This window comes from Oncorhynchus mykiss, chromosome 18 (assembly GCF_057628025.1).
Source record: "Oncorhynchus mykiss isolate SJ-2025 chromosome 18, ASM5762802v1, whole genome shotgun sequence".
In the NCBI taxonomy this organism is placed as follows: Eukaryota; Metazoa; Chordata; class Actinopteri; order Salmoniformes; family Salmonidae; genus Oncorhynchus; species Oncorhynchus mykiss.
Window position 1 is genome coordinate 57,743,990 of NC_143039.1, and position 25,718 is coordinate 57,769,707.

A 25,718-nucleotide genomic window follows, 5' to 3' on the forward strand; every position below is an offset into this window, starting at 1 on the left:
TTTCCAAGGTGATAAATCCGCTTTATTAGGGATTCCCAGGGCTTCAGTGACCATCAGGAGGCATTAAAACACAGTACAGTTACAGTACAATTCAATACATAGCGCAATGTCACTTATAAACACTAGTGCTCATCATACAGTTAGATCATACCCAGGGCCATTTGTGGTGAAGTAGCGGCAGCAAACATGCTACCTACATCAGGTCAAAGTTATCCTGGTCCCAGATCAGTTTGTGCTATCCTGCCAACTCCTATGGACATTGTAAATAACTATTGGCAAGAGAGCACAAACTGATCTCGGACCAGGCTAGTTGAAAGTGTCAATTGAACAATATTTATCAAATATCACAGTGTTCAGTTCTCAAAACAGGTACCAAAAGCCCGAAAATCAACGACCTGTCAATCATGTTTGACAAAAAGGAGAAAAACATTACAGTACAATATTAGTTACACCCTGCCTTTAAAAACACTATGCCTATTGGTTTGTTTTAAAATGCAGGAGGGAGAGTTCATCAGTGTAAGGTTATAAGGTTATCTCTAAGGAAACTGCCAGAAATAAAGCAGTTCAACGCTGGAGAAAAAAGTGCAAATCGTAAGAAAGTGGTTGTTTTGGAGGGATTGCTGCGCCAAGGTAACCTCTTGCAGGATATGTCAACCGGGCACAAATACATATGATTCGCAATGCATTTCTATGCTGTCCCATTCCTACTATCTCAGCACTATGCTGCCATCTTGTGCTTCATTAGTTTTGCCTCTTCCACATGCCTTTCTCCACTGTGACCTGGCCACATCATGAGTCAATGTTGTGCTTTTATGATACCATAGCCGTCTCTCTTCTCTATGTCTCTCACTGCAGCCCGACCCTGACAAACACACACACTCTCTGGTTCATGGGTCATTACCTGAACATCAACTATAACAACAGCAACCAACCAGTACGGTAAAACTCTGTTTAGAAACATTAGTATAGGAACCCCTTAGTCTTTTGAACAGGAGATTGAAAATGCAATTACACTTGGCTTTGGGGTGCATATAGAAATGGAGAGAGAAACCCTACATACAATACAGTACACTGCACAAGTCATGTCACGTCACACAGCTACCATATGTGGTGGAAAGCCAGTTTACAACCAGGAAATGACATCATCATGATGCAACATGCAATTTTGCCTGTTGGGGATGGTACTGGTGGTGAGATGCAGGAATGTCACTGTGAATGATGCCACTGACTTTAATGAGGTTCCGGTAGCTCATTAGCTTGGTGGAGGTAAGGTGTGCTGGAGGGTCAGGGGTCACCTCTTTCTGGGCATGCTCAGATGAGGAGCGTATCATCACTTCTCATGGGGTACCCGGGCCAGAAGGACCCGCACATTCACTTACTCCAACACATACCTCATAACAACCTCTATGCCTTTGTTATATACATAACGTTTCAATCCCAAATGGATCTCGGTCAGGTTGCTGTTAACCTGTACAAGCTATGTGTTGGAGTAACTGAGTGGGCAGGCCCTCTACTCCTCCATGTCTCAGATGAGCACCCTGAGCTCCTCGTCAGTCAGCTGGTTGACCTCCATGATCTTCTCCAGCTGTTCAGCGTAGCACGCCATGTCCTGCAAGAAGTGAGGTATCCTCACATGCTCCATCAGCGCCAGGCCTTTCAGACGATCCACGTCCTCGTACGACACCTGGGCAGGCAGGCAGACAGGAACAATCAAGATGGAATTTGTGCTAATTTAATAAAATAAGGTTTCTATTAAGCAGGGAGTGCCAGTGGCCAACCCCCTCCTGTCAGGCTTTTGTTCCAGCCTTACTTTAACACACCTGGAACTGCCCTGATGAGCAGCTCATTGATGTGTTCGAGCAGGGCAGGAACAAAAGCCTGCATACCAAGTAGCTCTCTCGGAGGGTTGGCCACCTGTGCTATACAGATAAGCCTAGGAGGACAGACAGCAGTAACACTGGAAGCCCACACATTGTGAGTCATGTGTTCCCTCCCTATGCCTGAAGTCATTCTTCTTCTCAGGCAGAATCACATGGTCTGCTCTGCTCTCTCATACAGCTGTAGTTACATAAGCTTGTTCAACCTGGCATCTCATTCAATTTCATGTGCAAATAAGCATTGTCGTTATGGTGAAGGAGAGAGGAAGAGAGGAGAATAATATGAAAGCTGTGCAGTCAAACACATCCAAAGTATTGCCTTTGTCTCCTGTCTGCAGTGTAATGCAAACCCTTTGAAAAATAATTATTATGCACAAAAATGCATAGGATGCAGACCATAGAATAAGAATTGGTTACCTTGTTAGCCGGTTAGGCAGCCTCCTGATAAACCTACTCTTGCTATGTCTACGGGTTCTAGTCTGACACATTAAACAGACCCCGTTACCCACCTTCCCCAGGGACATGAGCAGCTGGAAGTTAATCCTCTCTCTGTGTCTTAGAATCTTCAGGATGCCGTCCAGGTACACCTGGTCCTTCCTGAAACAGCCTGAAATATACAACAAGCCCATCAAGATGACAGCAGTACGTACTGAAACAAGCTGAAATATACAACAAGCCCATCAAGATGACAGCAGTACGTACTGAAACACCCAAGGCCTGGTAGAAAATGCTGACTCCAGTAGGATACAAGGCGAAAGCTAGAGATAAGTGTGTGCCTGCATGCAGGAATGCCTATGTATGGGCGTGTGAACAAACGTGTCTGTGTTAGTTACCAGGCTGTGCGGTGTCGCCCTGCCCCCTCTTGGCTCGTACACAGTAGTCCCAGCGTGTGTTGGGGTCCTGGACGAAGCGTCCCAGGCTGTGGAACAGCTGAGAGAAGGACATGCGGCTGGCCTGGTACACAGTGTAGTAGAGCAAGGCAGCCCTCCACAGGGTAGGGTCCTTACGGAACAGGACAGAGTGGATGCTGGCCAGCCCCTCCTCAGTAGGGTTCAAAGGTCGGAGGTTGTGCTTTTTCCTGCCGACTCCGCTGCTCCACGGCTGCTGGGCGTTGTTGATGCCCCGGAAGTAGTGTGTGCCTGGGGAGAGGGCACAGACACAGGAAATGACCACAGTGGCTATATTGCACCAACAGGGTGAAGAGACCCATTGACAATGTACTTGGAAGCTGAACTCATCCTCGAAAAAATAACTGTGCTGCTGAGTACAGCAGAGCAGACTAGTGGTCCGAGGCAGCACACAGCAAGTTCAGTATTGAGTGGTCCAGTACCATGAGTAAAGATTGTGTTCATTTAAATGTGCTGTGGTTGCGTATGTGCTTCTTACCAAGACATGTTTTGAACCTAACACTTCTGACCCATTCTCCGTGATCCAGGAGAAACTCTGTGCATCGAAAGACCCTTGAAAGACATTACTGTGTGGCTGTAATACTGGAAAAACACTGGGATTTGTGCACCTCTTGACAAAACTACCGTAAGTATGATAGAGGTATAATGGAGTTATACCACTCACTGATCTCATGTCGTAGCATGCCCTCCAGCCAGTGTTCCCGGGCTGTGGCAATGTTGATGGTCAGAGTAGGCCGGCTGTTCACCACCGTCATGGACGCTCTGGAGAGGAGGTCGTCTGTCACATTGACCACTATCTGACAACAGACAGAGGGAGTGATGTTGAGACTCACTTTATATGGAGCACTATCTGGCAAAGACACCACAGAGAGATATGTAGTTATGAAATGTGTACCTTAATAAGCGCTACGGTACCAAAGCAGGATATGGGGTTACTATGTGAGGAGGGGACTGTGTGGCGGTTACGTCATATGAGGGAATTGTTCTGATTGGGGTGTGCAGAATGTTAATTATAGTGATTTTTGGGAGGGAGCTTTAGGAGGAACATGACGAACCAGCCCCTGGCTTGGCGAACCAGCCCGTCTTGGCAGCCTGGTACTTTATTCTGGCTGTTTCCTGTATTCTCTATGACCTTCATGGCTCAGAACATGACAGAGGTTGTTATTAATCTATTCAGCAAAAACGACAGGGCCAACAGAGGGGTCAGCAGGATGTGCTAAGGGAAACGGAAACCTTGTACAAGCTGCCTGTCACCGCGGGGATGTCGGCCTTCTCCTGTATCTGTGTGGCTGTTCTTTTATACCCAGGAGTACCTGGGAACTGCTCTCTGGCATAGCCATTAGATGATTAAAACAAAGCTGACCCAGGATCTGTGGTAAGGGGTACCTTTCTCCAGGTAAAAGTTGCCCTTGACCACAGATCTAGGATCAGATTACTCAAGACGCTCTCTCACCTCCCCAATACAGCCCTCCTTTTCCATGTACTTCTTGACCAGGTACCAGATCCGGCCCTTGGTGAGCAAGTTTCCCCCTGTGGCCTGCTCAAACTTCTCATAGTTCCCATACTTCTGGAGGGCCAACTCCATGATACGCACCGCCTGTAGGGAGAAACACAATGACATGCCGTCAACTAACAGACAACATTATGCTCAAATCTAATGATGGACTCCGGTATTATCTTGGTAAGGATACAGCTATAAAGGCTTGATTCCATTCGAGTGCAACTTGTGTTCAGATGATATTGAGGGAAATAACAAGAACTTGTCTCTTCCTTCAGTTGATTTGTTTGAAGGGACATACTGCATAGAAAACAGCTCCCTATAATTAGGCTATATCGGGGATGGGCAACTTTAATGGGGGTTGGGAACTCCAAAAATCTGAACTCATCATGAGGGGCCACAGTTGCCCCTAAGTTTTAGAGTTCATTTTGTGCAATTCCACACATGTTGCCATAGGGTGTAGAGAAAATGCAATTTTACAGTTAATTTGCTACAATTCTACACATTTCACCACAGGGCTTTAATTTGCCCTTGATTACTTCACATTTAGATAGCAGTCCGCTAGAATAACTTAACAATCGACAAATGTTTTGCTGACATGGGCTAATTGAGTGACTATCAGTGACTGACATAACAATAGAAAAACTGTTGATGCACAACCACATTTTGAATTCGCACCTTGAGCAGGGCCCTGTGGGCTGCCAGTTGCCCCTCCCTGAGCTATATAAATAGCTCCCTATTGGGAATAGCACTTGGAGTCATTTTGTCCAGTAGCCAGGTCAGGGCAGAACAGGTCAGTGCTTTCTCCATTCTCTCTAGTGTGTGTTCAGGGCTGTGGACTAGGCTTAAGAGACAGTCCCTACTCTCTACAGGTCATTAGAGATCATCCTCTCTCTCGCCCCAGCACACACACCACAGAGATCAAGTAGAGACCAGAAATCAAGTCAGTTCTGTGAAATGTACAGTAACTGGAGATGTTATGCAATAGTACAATTACCTGTTCACATCACATAGAGTAAATCAGTGTCTAAAGTTGGGCAGATAGCCTAATTTGTGTTTCATCGTTTATTTAAGTTTAATAACAGTTCATTCTGATCATGGAGTATGTAACAAAAAAAGGTGTCCTTTTCTACATTAAATCTACATCAGTAGAATGAATGGACACACAGTTGTATATACTGGGAGTGTGTAAAACAAGACTGGTGCCAGGAGTGGAAGAAAGAAAACATGATAGCACAAACTGCAATATCCTCCACAGGATCACTTTACAGTGCATTTCCTGTAGTCTTCACTCAACTAAAGAGGCTGCCATATGTTACTATCAGTATACTAGTGTTACCCAGGTAGCTAGTATGCAACAGCACACCTCAGGGGATGCTACTAAGTTCAAACCGCACTCGAAACACTAGACCAGACTACATTCTATTAATTCTACAGAACTATAATTTAGACAGCGGCCTATCTATTACAATCCTTGTGATTTACAGTAGTACTCATTACTTTAGAGCATAAACCTCGGGCCTTTTATTGGAAACGTATTTGTCCCTCAATTCATTCTTGTAGCTCCGCTAACTATCTATGTATCGTACAAAGATGTGCATTCCTATTCATGTATCCATTAAGCTTTACGGCGTCTGATTTCTCTTGTCTTTCCTGTTGGCGTAATCACAACATGACTTTTAACATACTCAACTATTGATCTGTCGGTAGAGTACCTTGTTGGATATCTGCCCAGAATAAGGGCTAATGTGGATATCCATTTGATACATACTAATGTGGATAGATATTTTCTGCCTCAACCCTACAGCTCAGACAGAGAGAGCACTGGTGTCTTTTTCTATCTCCACTGGTGTGCTAAGCTGGAGTTTTAAAGCAAGTTTTTCCCAAATAATCCATCCAATCTTGTCTGACAGGATTTGTCTGCTACTTGGTTACGTGGCTTTCACTGAGTGGCCAGATTTACTTCAGCTCAGTCTACCTCTTGCCTTCGCTGAAAATAGTTGTATAAAACCTGTGTCCCTTTCCTGGCCTTACACTTACCTGTGACAGTGATTGACATGGTAGTTCACTCCTCACCTCTCCACTGTGTTAGCTAGATTTCAGAAATGTAGGTAGATTTCTGGTTTAAAATGGCCGAAAAGTGCTATTAATTCATTAACATGGGTCTCACCTGTGTCAGAAAGCGGTCGGAGGCGTTGTTGTGGCGAGCCAGCACCAGCGGAGACACAGGGTTGCTGTACTCAAACTGAGGATTGTAGCTGAAGTCCGACTTGAAGAACTTCACCTTCTCCTTCTCCACATTGGACGGCTTGATGGCAGTGAGGATGCAGAGCTTCTTGACCCCGGCATTCTCCCCTTCGCGCATCACCCCTCCTCTGGGCAGAGACGGCAGCTTGGTACGGGGTGAGCTGGTGAAGCATGTTTTCCGGGGCCGGGAGACAGGGCTGGGGGACAGGCACGTGGTGCTACCCAGGACCTTGATGCTGTGGGCTGGCTTGGGTCCGCTGGGGAAGCCCCCTGAGGCGGAGGAGAAGACATGGTGGTGGGAGGAGAGCCTGGTGTCTCCGCTGCCCTGCTGGCCCAACAGTAACAGAGGAGTTACAGACGGACGGCGGTGGCTGTCGTGTGACCTGCAGGTTGTAGAGGCACATCTCACAGTCTTCTTGGGCCTGCGGTACGGGGAGTGCTTGGGGCTCTGTCTCTCCTCCTCCTCGGCCTGCAGGAGTACATTGTAGCTGCTGGTTCCCGTGGTGAAGAGGTCCTTGAGGATGCTGGATGACAGCTTCTCCAGGCACACCTGAGTGGGGCTCACAGGCCGCTTGTCTGGCACCCTGGGGCTCGAGTACTTCTTAGAGATCTCCATCTCTACCGGCACCATCGAGCTAAGGAGGAACTTCTTAGACTGCTCCATCTCTGGCCAATGGAGCCTTTCTGAAACAACAAGTGATGATGACTGACCGAGGGTTGAGTCAGTAATACTGACGCAGCAGCTTACTTATTTTAGATTCTCTCACTCACTCGCTGAACAGTACATAGACTAATCCTCTTACAGAACAAGACACAGAGGAGTGTCTTCAGTCTGCAGCCAGTTCAGCTCTAAAGCTAGACTTATGTGAATTCTGTCATGTGTGCGTGCGTTGTTCAGAGAACCCTAACAGAGGTTTATTCAATAGCTCAGAAGGTGATATCATCGGTTTGGGTTTGCAATGCAACACTGACTCAATCAGCCTCGGGTAATAAAGGCTGCTACTATCCTCTTCCCCTTCATAGAATCACAGTGCATAGACCTCAAATGGACATATCCAACATACTCTGCAGTTACAACTTTATAGCAGTCGTATCAGCAGTCCTTAGTGGGACTAGCAACTATGCTTCATTGATTTCTCTATGCACAAAGCACAGTCAGTTATGATGTAGGCCTAGTCACCTAATTATTCCCATCATGTCTCCAGAGTCTGACAGTGTAGCAGCCCTTGTGCAGAGCCTTGTGTCCTGACCTCCAGTGGGATGGCTGGATGACCAGGAGCATCATCACACTCTGTATAACCACTCTGTTCAGACAGGAGCACTGATGTGGAAGTTATGCAACCACTGCACTAACAACACAACCACTTCAGGGCTTCAGCAGATCACATGGCAACAACAGATTTGAAAACAAACCATTCCAGATAACATTGCCAAGCTGAATCATTCCAAAAGATAAGGGAGTCAGTAGCTGGTCACAGAACAAATACATTAAGAATGGATAAATATCCCTTTTGACCATGTCAATGTTTTCTGCTTTATTACAGCAACAGGTGTCTTTTGCAGTTCTTCTACAAAATAATTGTCGTGGTGCACTGCAAAATAGCTTCATTTAGATTTTTGAGGAAGTATAGTACCGACAAGTAATGCAGTACAATAGCTACTGGAAGTTAGAATGCATATTTAGACTGTTATAACAATTTGGCTGTACTTTTATATAGCTATTTATTTGAATGTGTGATTTTATTTAAAGTGTCGTTGGGCGTCTTGAAAAGCACTTAAAATAAAATGCATTATTATTATTAAGCATGTAATTACTTTATGACAGCTTTGTAATTATGTCTAAAATAACTTAGTGTCAAAACAGTTGCAGAATGATAGGAAAATGGAGCATATATGCAGCACAACTGTTATAAACCTAATAACGAAGACACTTTAAAATCATCATAAAGTATGCTTAGCTACATAACAGTAACCAATAAAGCATTGTATCTGTTTGAAGTTCCGTGTGTTTCTGTTGCTGCCGGCGTTCTGACCAGGTTGGACATATTCAAGTGAATTCAAGGCATAACACAGATCAAGTGCATACATACCAGTGACGTTTATTGATTCGAGCATCCTCTGAGACTTTGTTCTGCGGATAACCACTTGACAACGTCTTCCAAGCAAAAAACAAGTAGCTTGCTATTATAGCTAGCTAACAATTAACGTTAGCTAGCTAACAAGCTTGCCAACAGACACTAACCTAACCTAGCTCGCTAGTTAGCTAGGTCAAACTGAACAAGACTAGCTGGCTATGGTCGATAACAGCAGCTACCCAGCTAGCAGAGAACGTCCTTCGTTGAGCTCCTCGGCATCAGTCGTGTCGCTGTAGTTCTGGAGCTGTGACAAGATACGAGCTGTTTCCATGGTGCCCCGGCAACGTCACACATAAACATTTGTGCTTCTGAGATAATAAGATAATAAGAGACAATATTTGTTGTGTCATTATAGTTTATACATAGTTTATACTAATGTGAATAAAGGGCCTTGAATGTGCAGGATACAGCTAAGTAAGCTGTCCCATTGGCTTTGTGTGGTTGAGAGAAAGTACAATCGACAGACACAGACAGACAGACAAACTATTCTGTTCTATTCTAGAGATATATATAGAAAAATTCAGCTGATCAGATTCAGAGATATTTCTCTACATGTGAAATCGGCTCTAAATGGTCTCTATGTACTGTGTGTGTGTGTGTGTAATGTTTACTGTTCATTTCTGATTTCAAATCAAATCAAGTTGTATTAGTCACATGCGCAGAATACAACAGGTGTAGGTAGACCTTACAGTGAAATGCTTACTTAAGAGCCTCTAGCCAACAGGGGGGGGGGGGGGGGGGGGGTAGCCATTTGACTAGATGTTCAAAAGTCTTATGACTTTTAGAAGCCTCTTGGACCTAGACTTTGTTATTTCACTTTGGTTTATTATCTATTTCACTTGCTTTGGCAATGTAAACATATGTTTCTCATGCCATTAAAGCCCTTTGAATCGAATTGAGAGTGAAACTTGAATCTGATTGGCTATAATGCGTCTGTCTACGCCCATTGTGTTCATCATTGGCTGTTTCGTGAATCCTGCGCGATTCCAACCGTCGGAGTCTGCGCAGTGAACAAAGCGCTGAAATTCAAATCTTGAACAGATGTTTCTTTAAAAAAAAAAAAAAAAACAGGAACGGAGGCGACTGGTTTGGAGAAACGTCGGCTCATAAACTTTCCGCGTTTGTGGAATTAGAATAGATAAACGATAATTATTTAATATAGCTAAGTCAGTAGATTTGAACAAAGATAAACTATTATCGGAATGGATCCGTTTACCGAGGTGAGTGCACATTTTCTTTATTTTATCTACTATAGCTAATAAGTAATGGTTAACATTTGCTAGCTAACGTTAGCTACCATGCCATGGCCAGCTAATGTTAGCTATCAAAAACAATTTGCTTGTTGCATTGCATTAAGATGTTAAACTGGTTTGATAACCAAAATACTCAGTGACTGTCATTAAACTACATATTTGTAGCACTGAAATAATGTTGTAAAACCTGCATGCATGCTGGCGTTAATCGCGTGTTAACTTAGTGGGGGTTAGGTAGCTGTTAACTACCTCGTTCATTTGTTCTTCAACAAAAGGGAATTTTAATATTTTGTTAACTAGCTAAAACTGGCCGATTTCAAATGTATAACCTCAACTGAAAGTTGTTGGAAACGTTGCATGTTAGATAGCCAAGTCAGCTGTTATATAAGTTACATCTAAACCCTGACACCTTCAGTGTGAAAAGTGAAAGACTAAAGTTACATACATGGGATGCTTTAGTGAATTTCAGAATGTCTGGAATAGAGAAGGCAGAAATAAAACAATTCAATAAACATTCTCCTGTAGCTCCTGTTCTGAAGGTATTTTTCCTCTTCATAATTATAATGCTGTACGTTACATGCCCGCATAAAGCAGTCGGGTGATTCTTCTTGTCAACAAGCCCCTCCCTTAACGTGCGAGCAGGGAGAGAGAAATCTACAATTCCCTTATTGGGAATGAATGAATGGATTCCATTCTCCCCAGGACAAGTTGGAGCTTGGAGTAGTTCCAACCGTTGACTCCTTTAGTCAAAACTACTATGACAAAATTAAGAGTTTGAATATGAATACAGGAATTAACGTTTAGTGTTTAGTGTTTTCAGTTACACTGGGTGTTTTAACCTTAATTTCCATACAGCAGCTGCCTGACAATTTCACTATCAATTTTACCAAATGCACCATGAGGACTAGCTAGATTTAATTTTAAAATTCACCCTGGTTTGGTACTGGTTGTGTTCCATGACAACTCAGATATAGAAGAAGCAGCGGCCATCGGCAGTATACAAAATCCCTCAAATTTCCACTCCAACCAATAGAAAGGCCTCGTGAGATTTCAAATCCAGTAGCCACAACATGACAGGGGTGGCTCATTCCTAAGGAATGACGACCACTTTAACAAGTTTTCCACACAGCCTAGCCGGGTGAGAGAGCTGTTAAGGGAACTCTGAAACAGGCAGGAATGTGTTGTCTTGCACTGTAGCAGCCAGGGCTCTGGCCCAGGGCAATAAATCATGCCTCAGGACTGTTTGCCTTGGACTGGGGGGCCAGCTAGGGTTTTAGTGTACAGATGAGAAGAACAGACATGACATGAGGAGGCCAGGGAGAATAAGTTTAGAGGCAATGACAGCCTTTTATCGCCTTCAGACCCAGTAGTTTTTGTTGACCCTGTGATGTGGACGAAAACGTTTTCACTATTTGAAAGCCATAGACCCCCTCCATCCACTGTTCACTATGGGTTCAATAAAATAGAACAGAAAGGAAAACATACTAAAATGGCACCAACTTAAAGGGCAACTCCACCACTTTTCAACCTCATGTTCATTATCTGCAGCACCAAACCAATGTCTACATATGTGAAAACAGTGTGTTTCTGATGATGTGGTTAAAAAGATGAGAAGGTCCTAATCAATGTTTCTGTGATATCAGTGTAGAATTTAAACGTAAGAAAGTGATTTTCAAAACCTGCAACGAGTTTCTAGCCAGGGGGAGTGTATTTTCTTGCCCACCACATCACTGCAAGTCTGTGTTTGAAAATAACTGTCATTGGGTAGAACTTTTTAAAGTTATATTTTTCTAGAAATTTGCCACTTTAAGTTACAGTACCAGTCAAAGGTTTGGACACACCTACTCAAGCGGTTTTCTTTATTTTTACTATTTTCTACATTGTAGAATAATAGTGAAGACATCAAAACTATGAAATATCACACATGGAATCATGTAGAAACCAGAAGGGTGTTAAACAAATCAAAATATACATAATATTTGAGATTCTTCAAAGTAGCCACCCTTTGCACACTTGGCATTCTCTCAACCAGCTTCATCAGGTAGGTTAATGCATTTCAATTAACAGGTGTGCCTTAAGTTCATTTGTGGATTTGTTTCCCTTAATGCGTTCAAGCCAATCAGTTGTTGTGACAAGGTAGGGGTGGTATAGAGAAGATAGGCCTATTTAGTAAAATACCAAGTCCATATTATGGCAAGAACAGCCAAAATAAGCAAAGAGAAATGACAGTCCATCATTACTTTAAGACATGAAGTTCAGTCAACCCGGAACATTTCAAGAACTTCAAGTGCAGTCGCAAAAACCATCAAGCGCTATGATGAAACTTGCTCTCGTTCATTAGTTACTAGCCTCAGAAAGCGGCAATTAACTGCACCTCAGATTGCAGACCAAATAAATGCTTCACAGAGTTCAAGTAACAGACACATCAACATCAACTGTTCAGTGTGAATCAGCCTTCATGGTCAAATTGCTGGAAAGAAACCACTACTAAAGGACTCCAGTAAGAAGTGACTTGTTGGGGCCAAGAAACATAAGCAATAGACCTTAGATCGGTGGAAATTTGTCCTTTGGTCTGATGAGTCCTTATTTTAGATTTTTGGTTCCAACTGCCGTGTCTTTGTGAGACGCATTTTAGATTCTTCAAAGTAGCTATTATTTGCCTTGATTACAGCTTTGCACACTCTTGGCATTCTCTCAACCAGCTTCACCTAGAATGCTTTTCTAACAGTCTTGAAGAAGTTCCCACATGCTGAGCACTTGTTGGCTGCTTTTCTGTTACTCTGCTGTCCAACTCATCCCAAACCATCTGATGCACTCCTTCTTGGTCAAATAGCCCTTACACGGCCTGGAGGTGTGTTGGGTCATTGTCCTGTTGAAAAACAAATGATAGTCCCACTAAGCGCAAACCAGATGAAATGGCATATCACTGCAGAATGCTGTTAGCCATGATTGTTGTATGCCTTGAATTCTAAATAAATCAGCGTCACCAGTAAAACACCCCCACACATCACAATTCCTCCCCCATGCTTTACGGTGGGAACTACACATGCAGAGATTATCCGTTCACCTACTCTGCACCTCACGGCGGTTGCAACCAAAAATCTCAAATTTGGACTCATCAGACCAAAGGACAGATACTCTCAGAGCCTGGTTACTCTCTAGGTTTCTTCCTAGGTTCTGGCCTTTCTAGGGAGTTTTCCCTAGCCACCGTGCTTCTACACCTGCATTGCTTGCTGTTTGGGGTTTTAGGCTGGGTTTCTGTATAGCACTTTGTGACATCGGCTGATGTAAGAAGGGCTTTATAAATACATTTCATTGATGAAATAAATGTGATACTCTATGTAGACATAGGGCTGGGCGATGTGGCCTAAACATCTAGATAAAATCTATTTTTTTGTATTTATTATTTTTTTATTTTTATTTTACTTATGGGCAATCCAAAATATCAAGATTTGTGAAATGTTAAATGTAAAATGCACTGTATTCAAAAAGTCAGCAATAATCTATTAATTCAGGTCTTGTGAAATTATGCCTAGGTTAAGAGTAAGCCTTCCACAACCATACAACCCACTAATAATTTGTTGCAATAATCACTGATCTGACTTTCAAGTACCCTTTTGTTTACACATTTTACCAGAACCATGCATAATGGACCAACTTCTTGTAGCAGGCATTATGGAAAATTAACACAGGTCTCATAAACAATCTCTCAAGCAACAGCCCACATGCTCGTGAGTAGCAAGCTGATCTTTATATTTAAAGTATAGCTAACTTGGATCTATTTGCTAGCTAACAAGATAGAACAGTTGAATTGTTATGAACACACCGTTCTGTTCGTCTCCAACTGTTTGAACAGCATGTTAGCCTGTCCACTTTGTTCAGATGTTGAAATCAAGTGGCCTACCTTATTTCTCAGAATGAGAATGAGTTGCCAATTCCTTTGTTTTTGTAATGCTTATTGCACATTTACAAACAGACTAGACAGCTACTATAACAGTCTGTGGCTAAAATGCATCTAGTTGTATGTTGGACTGAGCATCCGAAAGGTAGCATGAATTTTCCAGAATCCGTGTTCATTGATACTCCTGTTTTAGTGCGGTCTGCTCTGGAGGAGTTGGAATTTGAGGAGCTGATACATAAAAAGGCTATTAGTAATGTTAAATTCTCCTTTATTACAGTAAAATGTCTTCATGTGTTTGTGTCCATATGACCGATTCTGTTGGACCAAATGCAAATAGTGAGTTGAAAGTAGTGATCGTTCATATTTGTTACTGTGAGTGGGATGGGCTTGGTGTGCATGTGTAATTGGGAAGATGCTCAGTAACGGTAGAAGGGGCGAAGGAGACGAGACCAAAAAGACATGAACAGGCGAACATAAACGCTCATCAGAAATGTTTACAAAATATGGAATATCGCACAAAAACATGCATTAGAATTAATCAAATGAATTTGATATCACCCAGCCCTATGTAGACACTGGTTGGGTGTTGGAGATAATGAATGAGGTTGAAAAGTGGCGGAGTTGCACTTTTACAATGGTGTGGAATGTCACTTTTATGTGCTAGTCAATGCTGACTGGACAGTACGGTGGCTACTACTAAGTCCTGTTCTGATTAGATTCAATCAAATTAGAAAATAAGAAAAAATGCACACAGTGCTCTAAATGTAAATGTTATGTCATAATGAAGTATTGTTTTTCTTCCCTGTTCAGAAACTCCTGGAGAGGACCCGTGCTCGCAGGGAGAACCTGCAGAAGAAAATGGCAGAGAGGTCCACTGCTTCCAACAGACAGATGGCCAAGAGAGCTAGGGAGCCTCTGGCTGAGACATGCAACAGCCTGGTCACAGAGCCTGTCGTCGACAAAGGTAAGGAAGGCTTTCCTACAAAAAGATCATGCATTTTATGTTGTATCCCTTTGAGAATAAAAGTGTACCAATTATTATTTGCGAGCGCAGTGCTCCCTCTGGTTGCGAAAGTGAATATAGCGTAGATTAGTTTTGTTTTATTTGAAACGCCAGATGGTTCCATTAGCCTTCAGGAAGTGGTTGAACTTCCTGACCTGCATGTGCAGAGCTTTCCATACAGGAAGCTTGACTGTTGAAACTGCTCAGAGACTGATCTGATCAAATCAGAGTGGGATGTGTCTAGTCTTGCAGCTTTCCCGGTGCTGTGTACAAAAATAGACAAAATGGGGACGTTTCAGATTGTCTGTATATCAAATACTTATATTCATTTTATGGATTGGAAATCGTCCAGTGTGTAAACTTAACTCGTGGTGTTTCTTACTTGTCCCCCAGGCCCCCAACATTCCACCAAGCACTCTCCCTCCAAGCGGAGTCGTTCAGGTGAACTTGACAAGCCCACCATTATTGGCGAGGAGAACAGGGAGCCTGCAATGCCTCCTCGCACCCTGACCCCTACTCTGTCAGATCCCCAGACTGACCGGAAGCCCCCAACGGGCCCAGCCAGCATTCTCTCTGCCTCTTCTCTAGAGATGGTGGATGTTTGCCCTGCTCTTCCCGTTCCTGAACCAGAGCCCATGGTGGCAACACGGCTTGTGCCAGAGCAGGTCAGGGCCACGGAGGTAGAGCGCCCTGCCCCAAAACCAGAGAAGGTGGCTGTGAGTGCTGCTCCACAGAGGACCAGGGATGTGGAGGTGGTGCCTACTAGCACAGTTCTTCAGAGGAACAGAGAAGAGCAGGGGGAGGCTCCCACCTCCTCCACCCCTGCTGCCATGAAGTCTCGCCTGGCCAGACTAGCTGAACAGAGGCATTACTGGGACTCTGAAGGTAAGAAGCATGATTTTTTTGACTAGCTTGATCATTTCATTTGTACATCCAGCACCTGCTTAACCATTTATAGATGACCTGGAAAAACATTTTTTTATGCAACTTCTAATATCAGTTTTGAATTATACTACAACAATCATACTAAACAGTGTTTTGGGCTGACACATTTGAATATCTATGTTTTTCCTTCCAAGGTACCTCTGAGGTTCCAGACATCCCAGCAGCTCTGTCCCCAGTGAAGAACCAGACCCAGCCGAGGCAGGCCGTAGCCCCAGTCCCCACACCCGTCCATGCTGCTGCGTCCTCAGAGGCCCCTGTAGGCAGGAAGGGTCGGCTGGCCAACCTCGCAGCCACCATTGGGTCCTGGGAGGATGACCTCAGCCACGCGGCCCCTCGCAGCAGCAGAGACTATGCACAAGAGAAGCCTGGTAGTGTTAGTAACGCCACCCCTGCTTGGAGGAGAGAGGCTGGTGCTGGAGCCAAACCCACCTCTGCTGCTGCAGACTGTCCACAAATGACTCAGTCGTCAAACAGAAAGCCTGCTCTGGATTCCAACCAGGTGAGTCACCAATCAATCAAATGTAATTTTAAAGCCCCTTTTACTTCAACCGATGTCACAAAGTGCTATACAGGAACCCAGCCTAAAACCCCAAGCAGCAAGCAATGCTGATTTTAGAAGCATGGCGGCTTGGAAAAACTCCCTAGAAAGGAAGGAACCTAGAGAGGAACCAGGCTCTGATGGGTGGCCTGTCCTCTTCTGGCCGTGCCGGGTGGAGATTATAACAGAACATGGCCAAGATGTTCAAACGTTCATAGATGACCAGCAGGGTCAAATAATAATAATCACAGTGGTTGTAGGGTGCAACAGGTCAGCACCTCAGGAGTTCATGTCAGTTGGCTTTTCATAGCCGATCATTCAGAGTTTGAGACAACGGGTGCGGTAGAGAGAGAGAGTCGAAAACAGCAAGTCCAGGAAAAGGTAGCACGTCCGGTGAATAGGTCAGGGTTCCATAGCCGCAGGCAGAACAGTGAAAACTGGAGCAGCAGCACGACCAGGTGGACTGGGGACAGCCAGGAGTCATCAGGTAGTCCTGAGGCATGGTCCTAGGGCTGAGAGATTATTTTTTTTTTCTCACACCAGATAAGATGGGAGAAATACTCCAGATATAACAGACTGACCCTAGCCCCCCGACGCGTAAATACAACAGTTGACTTAGGAACATTATGATTAGTAACTAACTGTATGTCAATATGTCAATGCATGGGAGAAACTGATTCTATACAGCCATTTTGAATGTGAAAAATAACACATTAAGATATGTATTGGTGATGCTTTGCAAGAATGCGGTGTGCAATAACTTATTTTAAATAGTTATGTTTCAACGCACATGCACAGGACTTTGAGATTTACTGAACAGTTTGGTTAATTATTTCCCTCTTGCATTTCTTCAGCAGCATGTCCACTCCCCAGTCAAGTCCACCAGAGCATTTCCCCCCAGCCCTCAGAAGACTGAAGTACCTGAAGCCAGACCAACTCTACGGACAGGCAGAGGTCTCCCCTCTCCTGTATCCAGTCCCCAGAGGAGTTACCAGGGGAGAGCCTCAGCCTTCACCCCCAGCCCCGAGAAAGGTGCTCTCTCCTCAGCCTCACCTGTGCCTCAGAGCCCCCTGAAGAACCAGGCCCTGTCCCGAGCCATGGAGGTCAACGGTAGCCCCGAGAAGCCAGAGCTCCCCACACAGCCCTCTACCATCAGGCCCACTGGACCCTCTGTCCTGCAGACCAGGGAGAGGTTCACCAAGGAGACCACCCTGGCCACTCCCCTGCAGCAGAGAGGCACAGCTGGAGCAACTGGACCATCTGTCCTGCAGACCAGGGAGAGGTTCACAAAGGAGACCACCCCGGCCACTCCCCTGCAGCAGAGAGGCACAGCTGGAGCAACTGGACCATCTGTCCTGCAGACCAGGGAGAGGTTCACAAAGGAGACCACCCCGGCCACTCCCCTGCAGCAGAGAGGCACAGCTGGAGCAACTGGACCATCTGTCCTGCAGACCAGGGAGAGGTTCACAAAGGAGACCACCCCGGCCACTCCCCTGCAGCAGAGAGGCACCGCTGGAGCAACTGGAACTCCAGGTGAGCGAGAATTAGCACTCAACTTAGCTTTGTTGTTTCCTACGCTAAAGTCGACAGCTTATTAGGATGTTCTGAAATATCAGATGTTTTAATACACCGTCTCTGCTCATTTGACAATTGCTGGTCAAACCATTGCTGGTTTCAAACATGTGTATGTCCACTTCCATTGTCCTCCAAGAGTTACTGAATATTTTCTATTCGATTTCCAGCAGATGTCAAGTCGTTCATGGAGCGTTTTGGGGAGAGGTGCCAGGAGCGTTCTGGCCTGAGTTCCCCTGCTACCTGCCATGGAGCAGCCACTTGTAACCCAAACATCGTGAACCCGTCTGGGGCAGGCCTGGCTGGTCGTACCCCTGTAGTGAGCCAGTCTGTGACCCCCAACACCAGGCTGGTGCAGGAGAGGCTGAGAGCTGCCCAGGCTGCCAACACTGCCACCACTGCCCTTGCACAGAAACAGAAACTGGTATGTACAGTTCACTTTATTTACCTAGACCATCTACCTTAATGTCTTTAGTTTTGCCTTTGTACAGCACTTAGGTGTTTCTTTTTGTAATAAATAGCTTATTTAATTTTTTTATTAAAAGTATTACATTTATGACATTTGTTTTGTGACCAGACTGATGGAAAGTAGTCCTTTTCTTGTTCTTTATTGCAGGAGCGTGAGTCAGAACTGGCTCAGATTCGTAACCGTTTCCAGAAAGGGAACAACATTTGGAAGAACAAGGAGGAGGTGGTAGACACCAAGAAACTCACACAGGCCAAGGTTGGTGGGGAAGTATATTTCTTTCGATCCCGCTTGGACAAAACTTAATATCTGGTGTATGATGGACGACTGCAAAGCACTTATGAAGGAAATGTTATTGAGCCTGTAATAATTTCTCTCAGGATCTGATTGAGCATCCTGAGGAGAGAGGGCCTGTTGTCTCACAGCCTGATGAGCCAACAGCTTCCCCTCTGGATAGCCTGAATGCTGCACCCAAGAAACCTTCTGAGGAAGAAACACAGGAGGAGGAATCGGGTATTGTATTTACTGAGTACACTACTTGATCATACTGACTTGGCTTTCTTAAGATTACACTGATCATAGAGGTCTTCGGATGCTTTAATTGGATGCTTTAATCGGAAGTTTTCGGTCATTAACAAACTTAATCATAGCAGTCCCCCTTATAGTTTAAGTGATGGCATCACGGTAACATTCCACTCACTGCAGATGAAGAAGAGAGTCATGAGATGGAGATGAAAGTGGACCAGTCCAACAACTCTGAGATCAACAACTTTGACGGGTTCCATGATCAGATTGAGGAGCTGAGTGGTGAGGAGGGTGAAGGAGAAGAGGAGGAAGATAAACTGAACATCTCCTCGATGTCCATCCTGGCCCCCTTCTCTGAGTCGGTGGCTGCTGTGATCAAGAGCCCAGTAAGGAAGATGATGGTGAGTTACAGTACAAAGCTGGAAACAAAATGGGGGGGAAAATGCTAAGCATACAAAGTATAATAATCTTTCAGCTATTTAATGTATTGGACTGCTTTTGAATGGAAGCGTGTCTTATTTTGTTTGTGCCCATGGACTAATGTCATGGCTAATAATGACATTTTTGGGCCAACCTAATACATTTTTATGTATATCCCTGCCCAGACGTCGACCCCAGCCAGTTCATTCAACGCTAAGAGCCAGACTCCTGACATTGTTTCCAGACCCAGTAAGTTCCAAAGGGCTCGCTTGCTCCGGGCTGGGTCATCAGACAGCCTAGAGACAGATGAACATGAGGACCACAACCTGCCCTACAGGTAACCAACCAGTCAACGCCACATATCCTAACTGGTGCCTTACTGACTTGATGGTATCTCTAATGTAACTGTCTGAGTTTCACCCCTTCAAATGATACGTCAACTGCTTTTTTTATTTGTCACTTTAGTTTCACTGAGTTCAAGATACGACCCATAACTATTTTCTCTTAGGTCGTTCAGACTCTTGTATCCAATTAACACTCTGATACTTGTTCACTCTCTACATGTTTTCCTTTCTCTTCTAGTATTGATGCGTACAGGTCGACCAGGATCAAGGAGAGTACCGAGAGGCCCTGTGTGAAGCAGGTCATCGTGAAGGAGGACGTGTCTCGGAGAGCAGCAGAGGAGCCCAGGAGTCAAGGACACACCAGCATCAAACAGAAGATGAAGGTAAAGGCACGACAGACTGCTCCAAAACCGCCATAAAAAAGCCAGACTAAAAATAGAGCTGTTTGGCCATAATGACCATTGTTATGCTGGGGGGGGGGGGGGGGGCTTGCAAGCCGAAGAGAACCATCCCAACCGTGAAGCACGGGGCTGGCAGAATCATGTTGTGGGGGTGCTTTGCTGCAGGAGGGACTGGTGCATTTCACAAAATAGATTGCATCATGAGGCAGAAAAAGTATGTGTATATATTGAAGCAACATCTCAAGACATGAGTCATGAAGTTCAAGCTTGGTCGCAAATGGGTCTTCCAAATGGACAATGACCCCAAGCATACTTCCACAGTTGTGGCAAAATGGCTTAAGGACAACAAAGTCAAGGTATTGGAGTGGCCATCACAAAGCCCTGACCTCAATCCCATAGAAAATTTGTGGGCAGAACTGAAAAAGCGTGTGCGAGCAAGGAGGCCTACAAACCTAACTCAGTTATACCAGCTGTCAGGACGAATGGGCCAAAATTCACCCAGCTTATTGTGGGAAGCTTGTGGAAGGCTACCCGAAACGTTTGACCCAAGTTAAACAATTAAAGGCAATGCTACCAAATACTAATTGAGTGTATGTAAACCTGACCCACTGGGAATGTGATGAAAGAAATAAAAGCTGAAATAAATTGTTCTCTACTGTTATTCTGACTTTTCACATTCTTAAAATGAAGAGGTGATCTTAACTGACCTAAGACAGGGAATTTTTACTAGAATTAAATGTCCGAAATTGTGAAACTAAGTTTAACTGTATTTGGCTACGGTGTATTTAAACATCCGACTTCAACTGTAGGTGTTCCTTTTGTCAAGATGGGAAAGGGCAGCGTTGAGTGCAATAGAGATTGCATCATCTGTTGGGGCGCTATGCAAATTGGATTTGGGTCTAGGGTTTCTGGGATGATGCCTACAGACGTGAGTGCTACTGGTCGGTAGTCATTTAGGCAGGTTACCTTAGTGTTCTTGGGCACAGGGACTATGGTGGTCTGCTTGAAACATTTAGGTATTACAGACTCTGCCATGGACAGGTTGAAAATGTCAGTGAAGACACTTGCCAGTCGGTCACCGTGTACTCGGAGTACACGTCCTGGTAATACGTCTGGCTCTGCGGCCTTGTGAATGTTGACCTGTTTAAAGGTCTTACTCACATCGACTACCGTGAGTGTGATCACTTCAGAGTGAATTTCAGAGGTGTCCCTGTCATACTGTTGGGAATAGTAAGGGATGTAGTAGTAGAGTATAAAATGTCATTCTGTACAAAAACAGACTTCATAGATTCAAGGTGTAAGTGCTCTGAGTGCAAAATATGTTACTACTTATAAGTACATCCCTTGGGATCTATTCCCCCTCATTCCATGTTGGTTCTTCTGACCACCGATGTTGATTTCCTCGTGACCAATAAGATTTATTCTTTCTGATTGATTACTTGTAGGTTCTGACCTATGAGATGAACCTGCAGCAGACTGTGATCAGCCAGGCCAGCCAAGCCTTGAACTGCTGTACTGATGAGGAGCATGGGAAAGGCTCGCATGTGGAGGCAGAGGCTGAGCGGCTGCTGCTCATAGCCAGTGAGTTCCCTTCCACCCCTACAACATCGGTGCCCACACTGACAGCCAATCCCAATTTGCTCCATACCCCTTGGGGATGGGTGTTTTATATCTTAAGACTATCGACATGCATTTCTCATAAACACTGCATTCTGTTTTCTTCAGTCTTTCTTACGTTTTTTTCTTGTCACCCTCCAGCGGAGAAGCGGGGGGCACTGAAGGCTGAGTTGGACCGTCTGAAGGGAGAGGGTCCTAGTGGTCATAGGAGGGGGCAGGGTGGGGACATGGGGGTATCCGCCTCCAAGGGATCCATCTCTCTCCTGGAGCTACGATTGCCCCTCAAGGCTGACTTTGTCTGCTCTGCTGCTAGCAAGCCAGGTAGAGACCCAACAATTGTTACTTAATTATCTCTTCTAACCACCTTTTTTATTTTTGTTGGTGAATGATGTATGTCTTTAGTGTGCAATGTGCCTTCAACCAAATTGCCTTTGTGGACAATACAGTTATATTGATCTCCTGTTTTCCACATTGTACTGTCTGATACAAGTACATTGTTCATTCCAATTGTAATATACATCATGTATAGTGTTAGACTGAACTCATTACATTTTCCACTTTATGTATGTGTTTATTCCAGAGTGGTCCAGCCATTACTTCTTCATCATGATCCGTGCTGGAGCTGAGAATACAGTTGCTACTCCCCTAGCCAGCACAAGTAGCGCTATCAGTGGGGACGCAATCACCTTCTCTACCAAGTTCACCATGTGAGTTAAACTGCACTGATTCTCTCTCTGAAATTCTGTAGAATAGTACCACTGTCATGTTCTAATGCCTTTCTCACTCTCTTCCATTTTAGGCCTGACGTCTCTAACGACTTTGCAATTGATATTGAGGTTTACTGCCTGGTGAGTCTTTGCTGCTTTTTGTAAATGGGGGCGGCAGGGTAGCCTAGTGGTTAGAGCGTTGGACTAGTAACCGGAAGGTTGCGAGTTCAAACTCCCGAGCTGACAAGGTACAAATCTGTCGTTCTGCCCCTGAACAGGCAGTTAACCCACTGTTCCCAGGCCGTCATTGAAAATAAGAATTTGTTCTTAACTGACTTGCCTGGTTAAATAAAGGTTAAAAAAAAATAAAAAAAAATAAAAAATGCAAATGTGGTGATTGTTATTGTTTGAGGAGGACTCTGACTGAGCTGAGATATTACTCACTCTAACCCTGGTTATTTCTTCAGGTGCAGAAGCGTGAGTTGAACCCTGACAAGAGGAAGAAGCCCAGCAAGTCAAAGGTGTGATTTAATCAAATATAGTGTAACAAACTGTACAATTCAGTTTATTGAATATTTGAACTGGGAATAGTCTTCTTTCCTTCTAGTTTCTACTTGAATACGGTGCAATTGCTATGTATCAGAATATGCATTTAGACCATTGCATTTAGAGATATGTTTAAACAACATCCTGTCTCTAAGATGAGATTTGGTGGAGCCGTGTTCACGAGGCCCATGAGTTGTGCTTGTCAGTAGGGACTCATTTTAAAAACCCCACTCACCTTTTGGTGTGGGTGTACTGTAATTTTCCTGCTCGGTAGTAGAACAGCTAGCTAGCTGTAGGCATACCTGGGCCTACTGCTTCCCAACACACATTAGGCTCCACGTTCCATTCCAACACACAGTGAAGGGTCTCTTTGGCAGGGTTGGCTTAGTCAGTGTTTTTAATTACCCATTCATTCACTTGTCTATGTCCTGACGTAACCACTTCTGAAACGGAATCACCTTTTCTCTTTCTAGGCCATCACTCCCAAGAGGTTCCTCTCTGTAAGCTTTCATTCTTACCCTCCTTATCCAATACTGCCTTCTGGTCATGTACAGAATGTTTGTTTGAACACTTATCCTATCTGTTTGGTAGGAATGATCACCACATGGAAAATGTAGAAATGCATTATACTATTATTCTGTTACTGTTGTCATATATGATGTATGCAGTACGTAAAGTCAGCGATCTTGTAAATGATTCTAAACATGCCTCCTCTTCGTAACCTCTCTTTGCCCCTATAGAAGAGCAGTTTGACTCCAGGTAAGGATACTTTTTAAATAACTGCTGCTGGTGGATAATGTTAATGGTTTTACTTGCAGTAATTGTGATGTGTGGTTCAGTTGAAAATTCTAGTTCATTTTGCAAGTCTCGATGTGACAAATGTAGCTTAAACAAAAAATATTCTTCTCTCTTTGCAGTGGTGGCCAGTCCTGGGGGCCCTAATACTGTCCGCACCAGTAACTTTGTCCTGGTCGGGTCTCACAAGCTGACTCTTGCCTCAATTGGGAAAAACAAGTTCCTATTGGAGAAGGTAAAATCCGAAGACTTTTGTAACATTTTAACTTTTCTCTTCTGACTCTTCACTTCCATCTCTATCCTGAATTCACCCTCTATTTCCACTTAGGCTGACCTCTGCTGTGTCTCTGCACATAATACCAGCTGTCCAGGGTAATCGTAGGGTAGGGGGTAACATTTGTACAAGTTAGAACTGACAGTCCTGATAGAGGCCGGACCAGGGAGGCAGGCCTCCAAATCTGAAACACAACACACACACACAGTCTTTGTTCTCCCACCTGCACTGTCTGTGTGCTGCCTGCCCGCCTGCACTGTCTGTGTGCTGCCTGCCTGCCTGCACTGTCTGTGTGCTGCCTGCCCGCCTCGGACGCTTATTTACTCACGCACTCTCCTTGTTTCTCTCTTTTAGATCAAATATGAAGGCATTGAGAGAGCGCTTCTTAGAGACATGTTTCACAGCAAGGTTGCTACTCCATCCATGACCACTTTTTAATATTTTGGTGTGTGGTGGTTTGTGACAAAAGAATCTGCTTCTGTTGTGGCACTAACATTTGTAACCTCAATCTACAAGTTGGTTGGTATTGTTGTGAGAAAAGTAAGTTGTGCTGGATGTCTTTTGTATGTTTTTTTTTAGTGGGTGTTTCAGGCACGGTGTCCAGTAAAGTTCTCACCATCCAGCCAATTGACTCTTATTAGAAGACAACAGGCTTGCAATTCTGCCTAAAACCTCATTAACCCCATCTGTCCTGTCACCCAGCATTTTGTGGAGGTGTTTGTTTTTTAGCTGAGGCCTGTGTTACATGTCCTGTGTAATCTGTTCCAGGTGCCTTTCCTGTGCCCCATGGAGGGCCATATCTACCTGAAGATGCAGTGTGAGGTGGGCTCCCTGGTGGAGGAGAGAGGCTTCCTGGTGAGTACACAAATGCATCAGATGCAGTGTAAACATAGCCTAAACAGATCACCCATGCCCTCAGGTTGTCAGGTTGTGTTTGTTATTTAGAGGGGAGACATTTGAGATTTCACGCTTTCTTAATCTGTATATTTTTTGTTTTACAGACTATGTTTGAGGATGTGAGTGGATTCGGAGCATGGCACAGGAGATGGTGTGTCCTGTCAGGATACTGTATCTCCTACTGGACCTACCCTGATGATGAGAAACGCAAGGTAGGAGGATGTTGAAGCCAACTATTGGAGTTTAGTTTTGAATGATGAGCCCTGTGAGTCTTAATTTTTCAATACCATAGGACCAGTGGGAATAGGCATTTGGGTTTTGTGGTTATTGTTGACGGTTTTAATGTACCAGTATGTCAATTCATGTTGCTACCAATTAGAGTAGCTTTTTATGTATTTTAATTGTCATTTACATTTCTTTGGGTGGGTTCATGTCTATCTAGAACCCAATGGGTCGCATCAACTTGGCCAACTGCATCAGTCGTAAGGTGGAGCCAGCCAACCGAGAGTTCTGTGCCAGGCCCAACACCTTCGAGCTGATCACTGTCCGGCCTCAGAGAGAGGACGACAGAGAGACGCTCGTCAGCCAGTGTAAAAACACCATGTGTGTCACCAAGTAAGTCACTGGTCGAAGTTGCTATAGTACCCTGTGTTGTTTTGTAGGCAAATACCTTGTGTGGAGCAGTTATTTGAAGTCTTGAAGATTGATGGCTGATTTTATGACATTTGACACACTGAAGCTCAAGTTTTCTATTTTCTGTACTCTACTCCCTGAAGTGAGCACTTGTTCCCTCCCCCTCAGATTAAAAAACAATTGGATGTGTGTAGGCAGTGTCTAGTGTTACCATAT

The 25,718-nt window shown here is 44.4% G+C and overlaps 2 protein-coding genes across 7 annotated transcripts in view; one reads left to right on the forward strand and one right to left on the reverse strand.

Annotated features, from left to right (window-relative positions):
• Positions 1-9,554, reverse strand: LOC110496431 (putative tyrosine carboxypeptidase MATCAP2). The gene is made up of 7 exons (XM_021572330.3): positions 8,621-9,554; positions 6,454-7,214; positions 4,239-4,382; positions 3,450-3,582; positions 2,711-3,016; positions 2,387-2,484; positions 1-1,684 (listed from the first exon to the last, which is right to left on the reverse strand). The coding sequence occupies exons 1-7, from the start codon at positions 8,643-8,645 to the stop codon at positions 1,526-1,528; spliced, it is 1,626 nt and encodes a 541-aa protein (XP_021428005.1). The 5' UTR covers positions 8,646-9,554; the 3' UTR covers positions 1-1,525.
• Positions 9,442-25,718, forward strand: part of LOC110496432 (anillin) — a 19,260-nt gene continuing 2,983 nt past the window's right edge. Inside the window, exons 1-23 of one of the 6 annotated variants that reach the window (XM_021572332.3) lie at positions 9,442-9,885; positions 14,630-14,783; positions 15,216-15,707; positions 15,902-16,266; positions 17,160-17,838; positions 18,048-18,301; positions 18,494-18,601; positions 18,724-18,856; positions 19,049-19,269; positions 19,474-19,625; positions 19,871-20,015; positions 21,479-21,614; positions 21,792-21,971; positions 22,231-22,357; positions 22,450-22,498; positions 22,825-22,878; positions 23,377-23,403; positions 23,644-23,662; positions 23,821-23,933; positions 24,327-24,380; positions 24,741-24,827; positions 24,974-25,081; positions 25,312-25,484. In XM_021572332.3, the coding sequence (XP_021428007.3) occupies positions 9,868-9,885; positions 14,630-14,783; positions 15,216-15,707; positions 15,902-16,266; positions 17,160-17,838; positions 18,048-18,301; positions 18,494-18,601; positions 18,724-18,856; positions 19,049-19,269; positions 19,474-19,625; positions 19,871-20,015; positions 21,479-21,614; positions 21,792-21,971; positions 22,231-22,357; positions 22,450-22,498; positions 22,825-22,878; positions 23,377-23,403; positions 23,644-23,662; positions 23,821-23,933; positions 24,327-24,380; positions 24,741-24,827; positions 24,974-25,081; positions 25,312-25,484 (3,848 nt within the window). In that variant the 5' untranslated portion in view covers positions 9,442-9,867. The remainder of the gene's footprint in view (positions 9,886-14,629; positions 14,784-15,215; positions 15,708-15,901; positions 16,267-17,159; positions 17,839-18,047; positions 18,302-18,493; positions 18,602-18,723; positions 18,857-19,048; positions 19,270-19,473; positions 19,626-19,870; positions 20,016-21,478; positions 21,615-21,791; positions 21,972-22,230; positions 22,358-22,449; positions 22,499-22,824; positions 22,879-23,376; positions 23,404-23,643; positions 23,663-23,820; positions 23,934-24,326; positions 24,381-24,740; positions 24,828-24,973; positions 25,082-25,311; positions 25,485-25,718) is intronic. The other 5 variants (XM_021572333.3, XM_021572334.3, XM_021572335.3 and 2 more) reach the window with 5 other exon arrangements.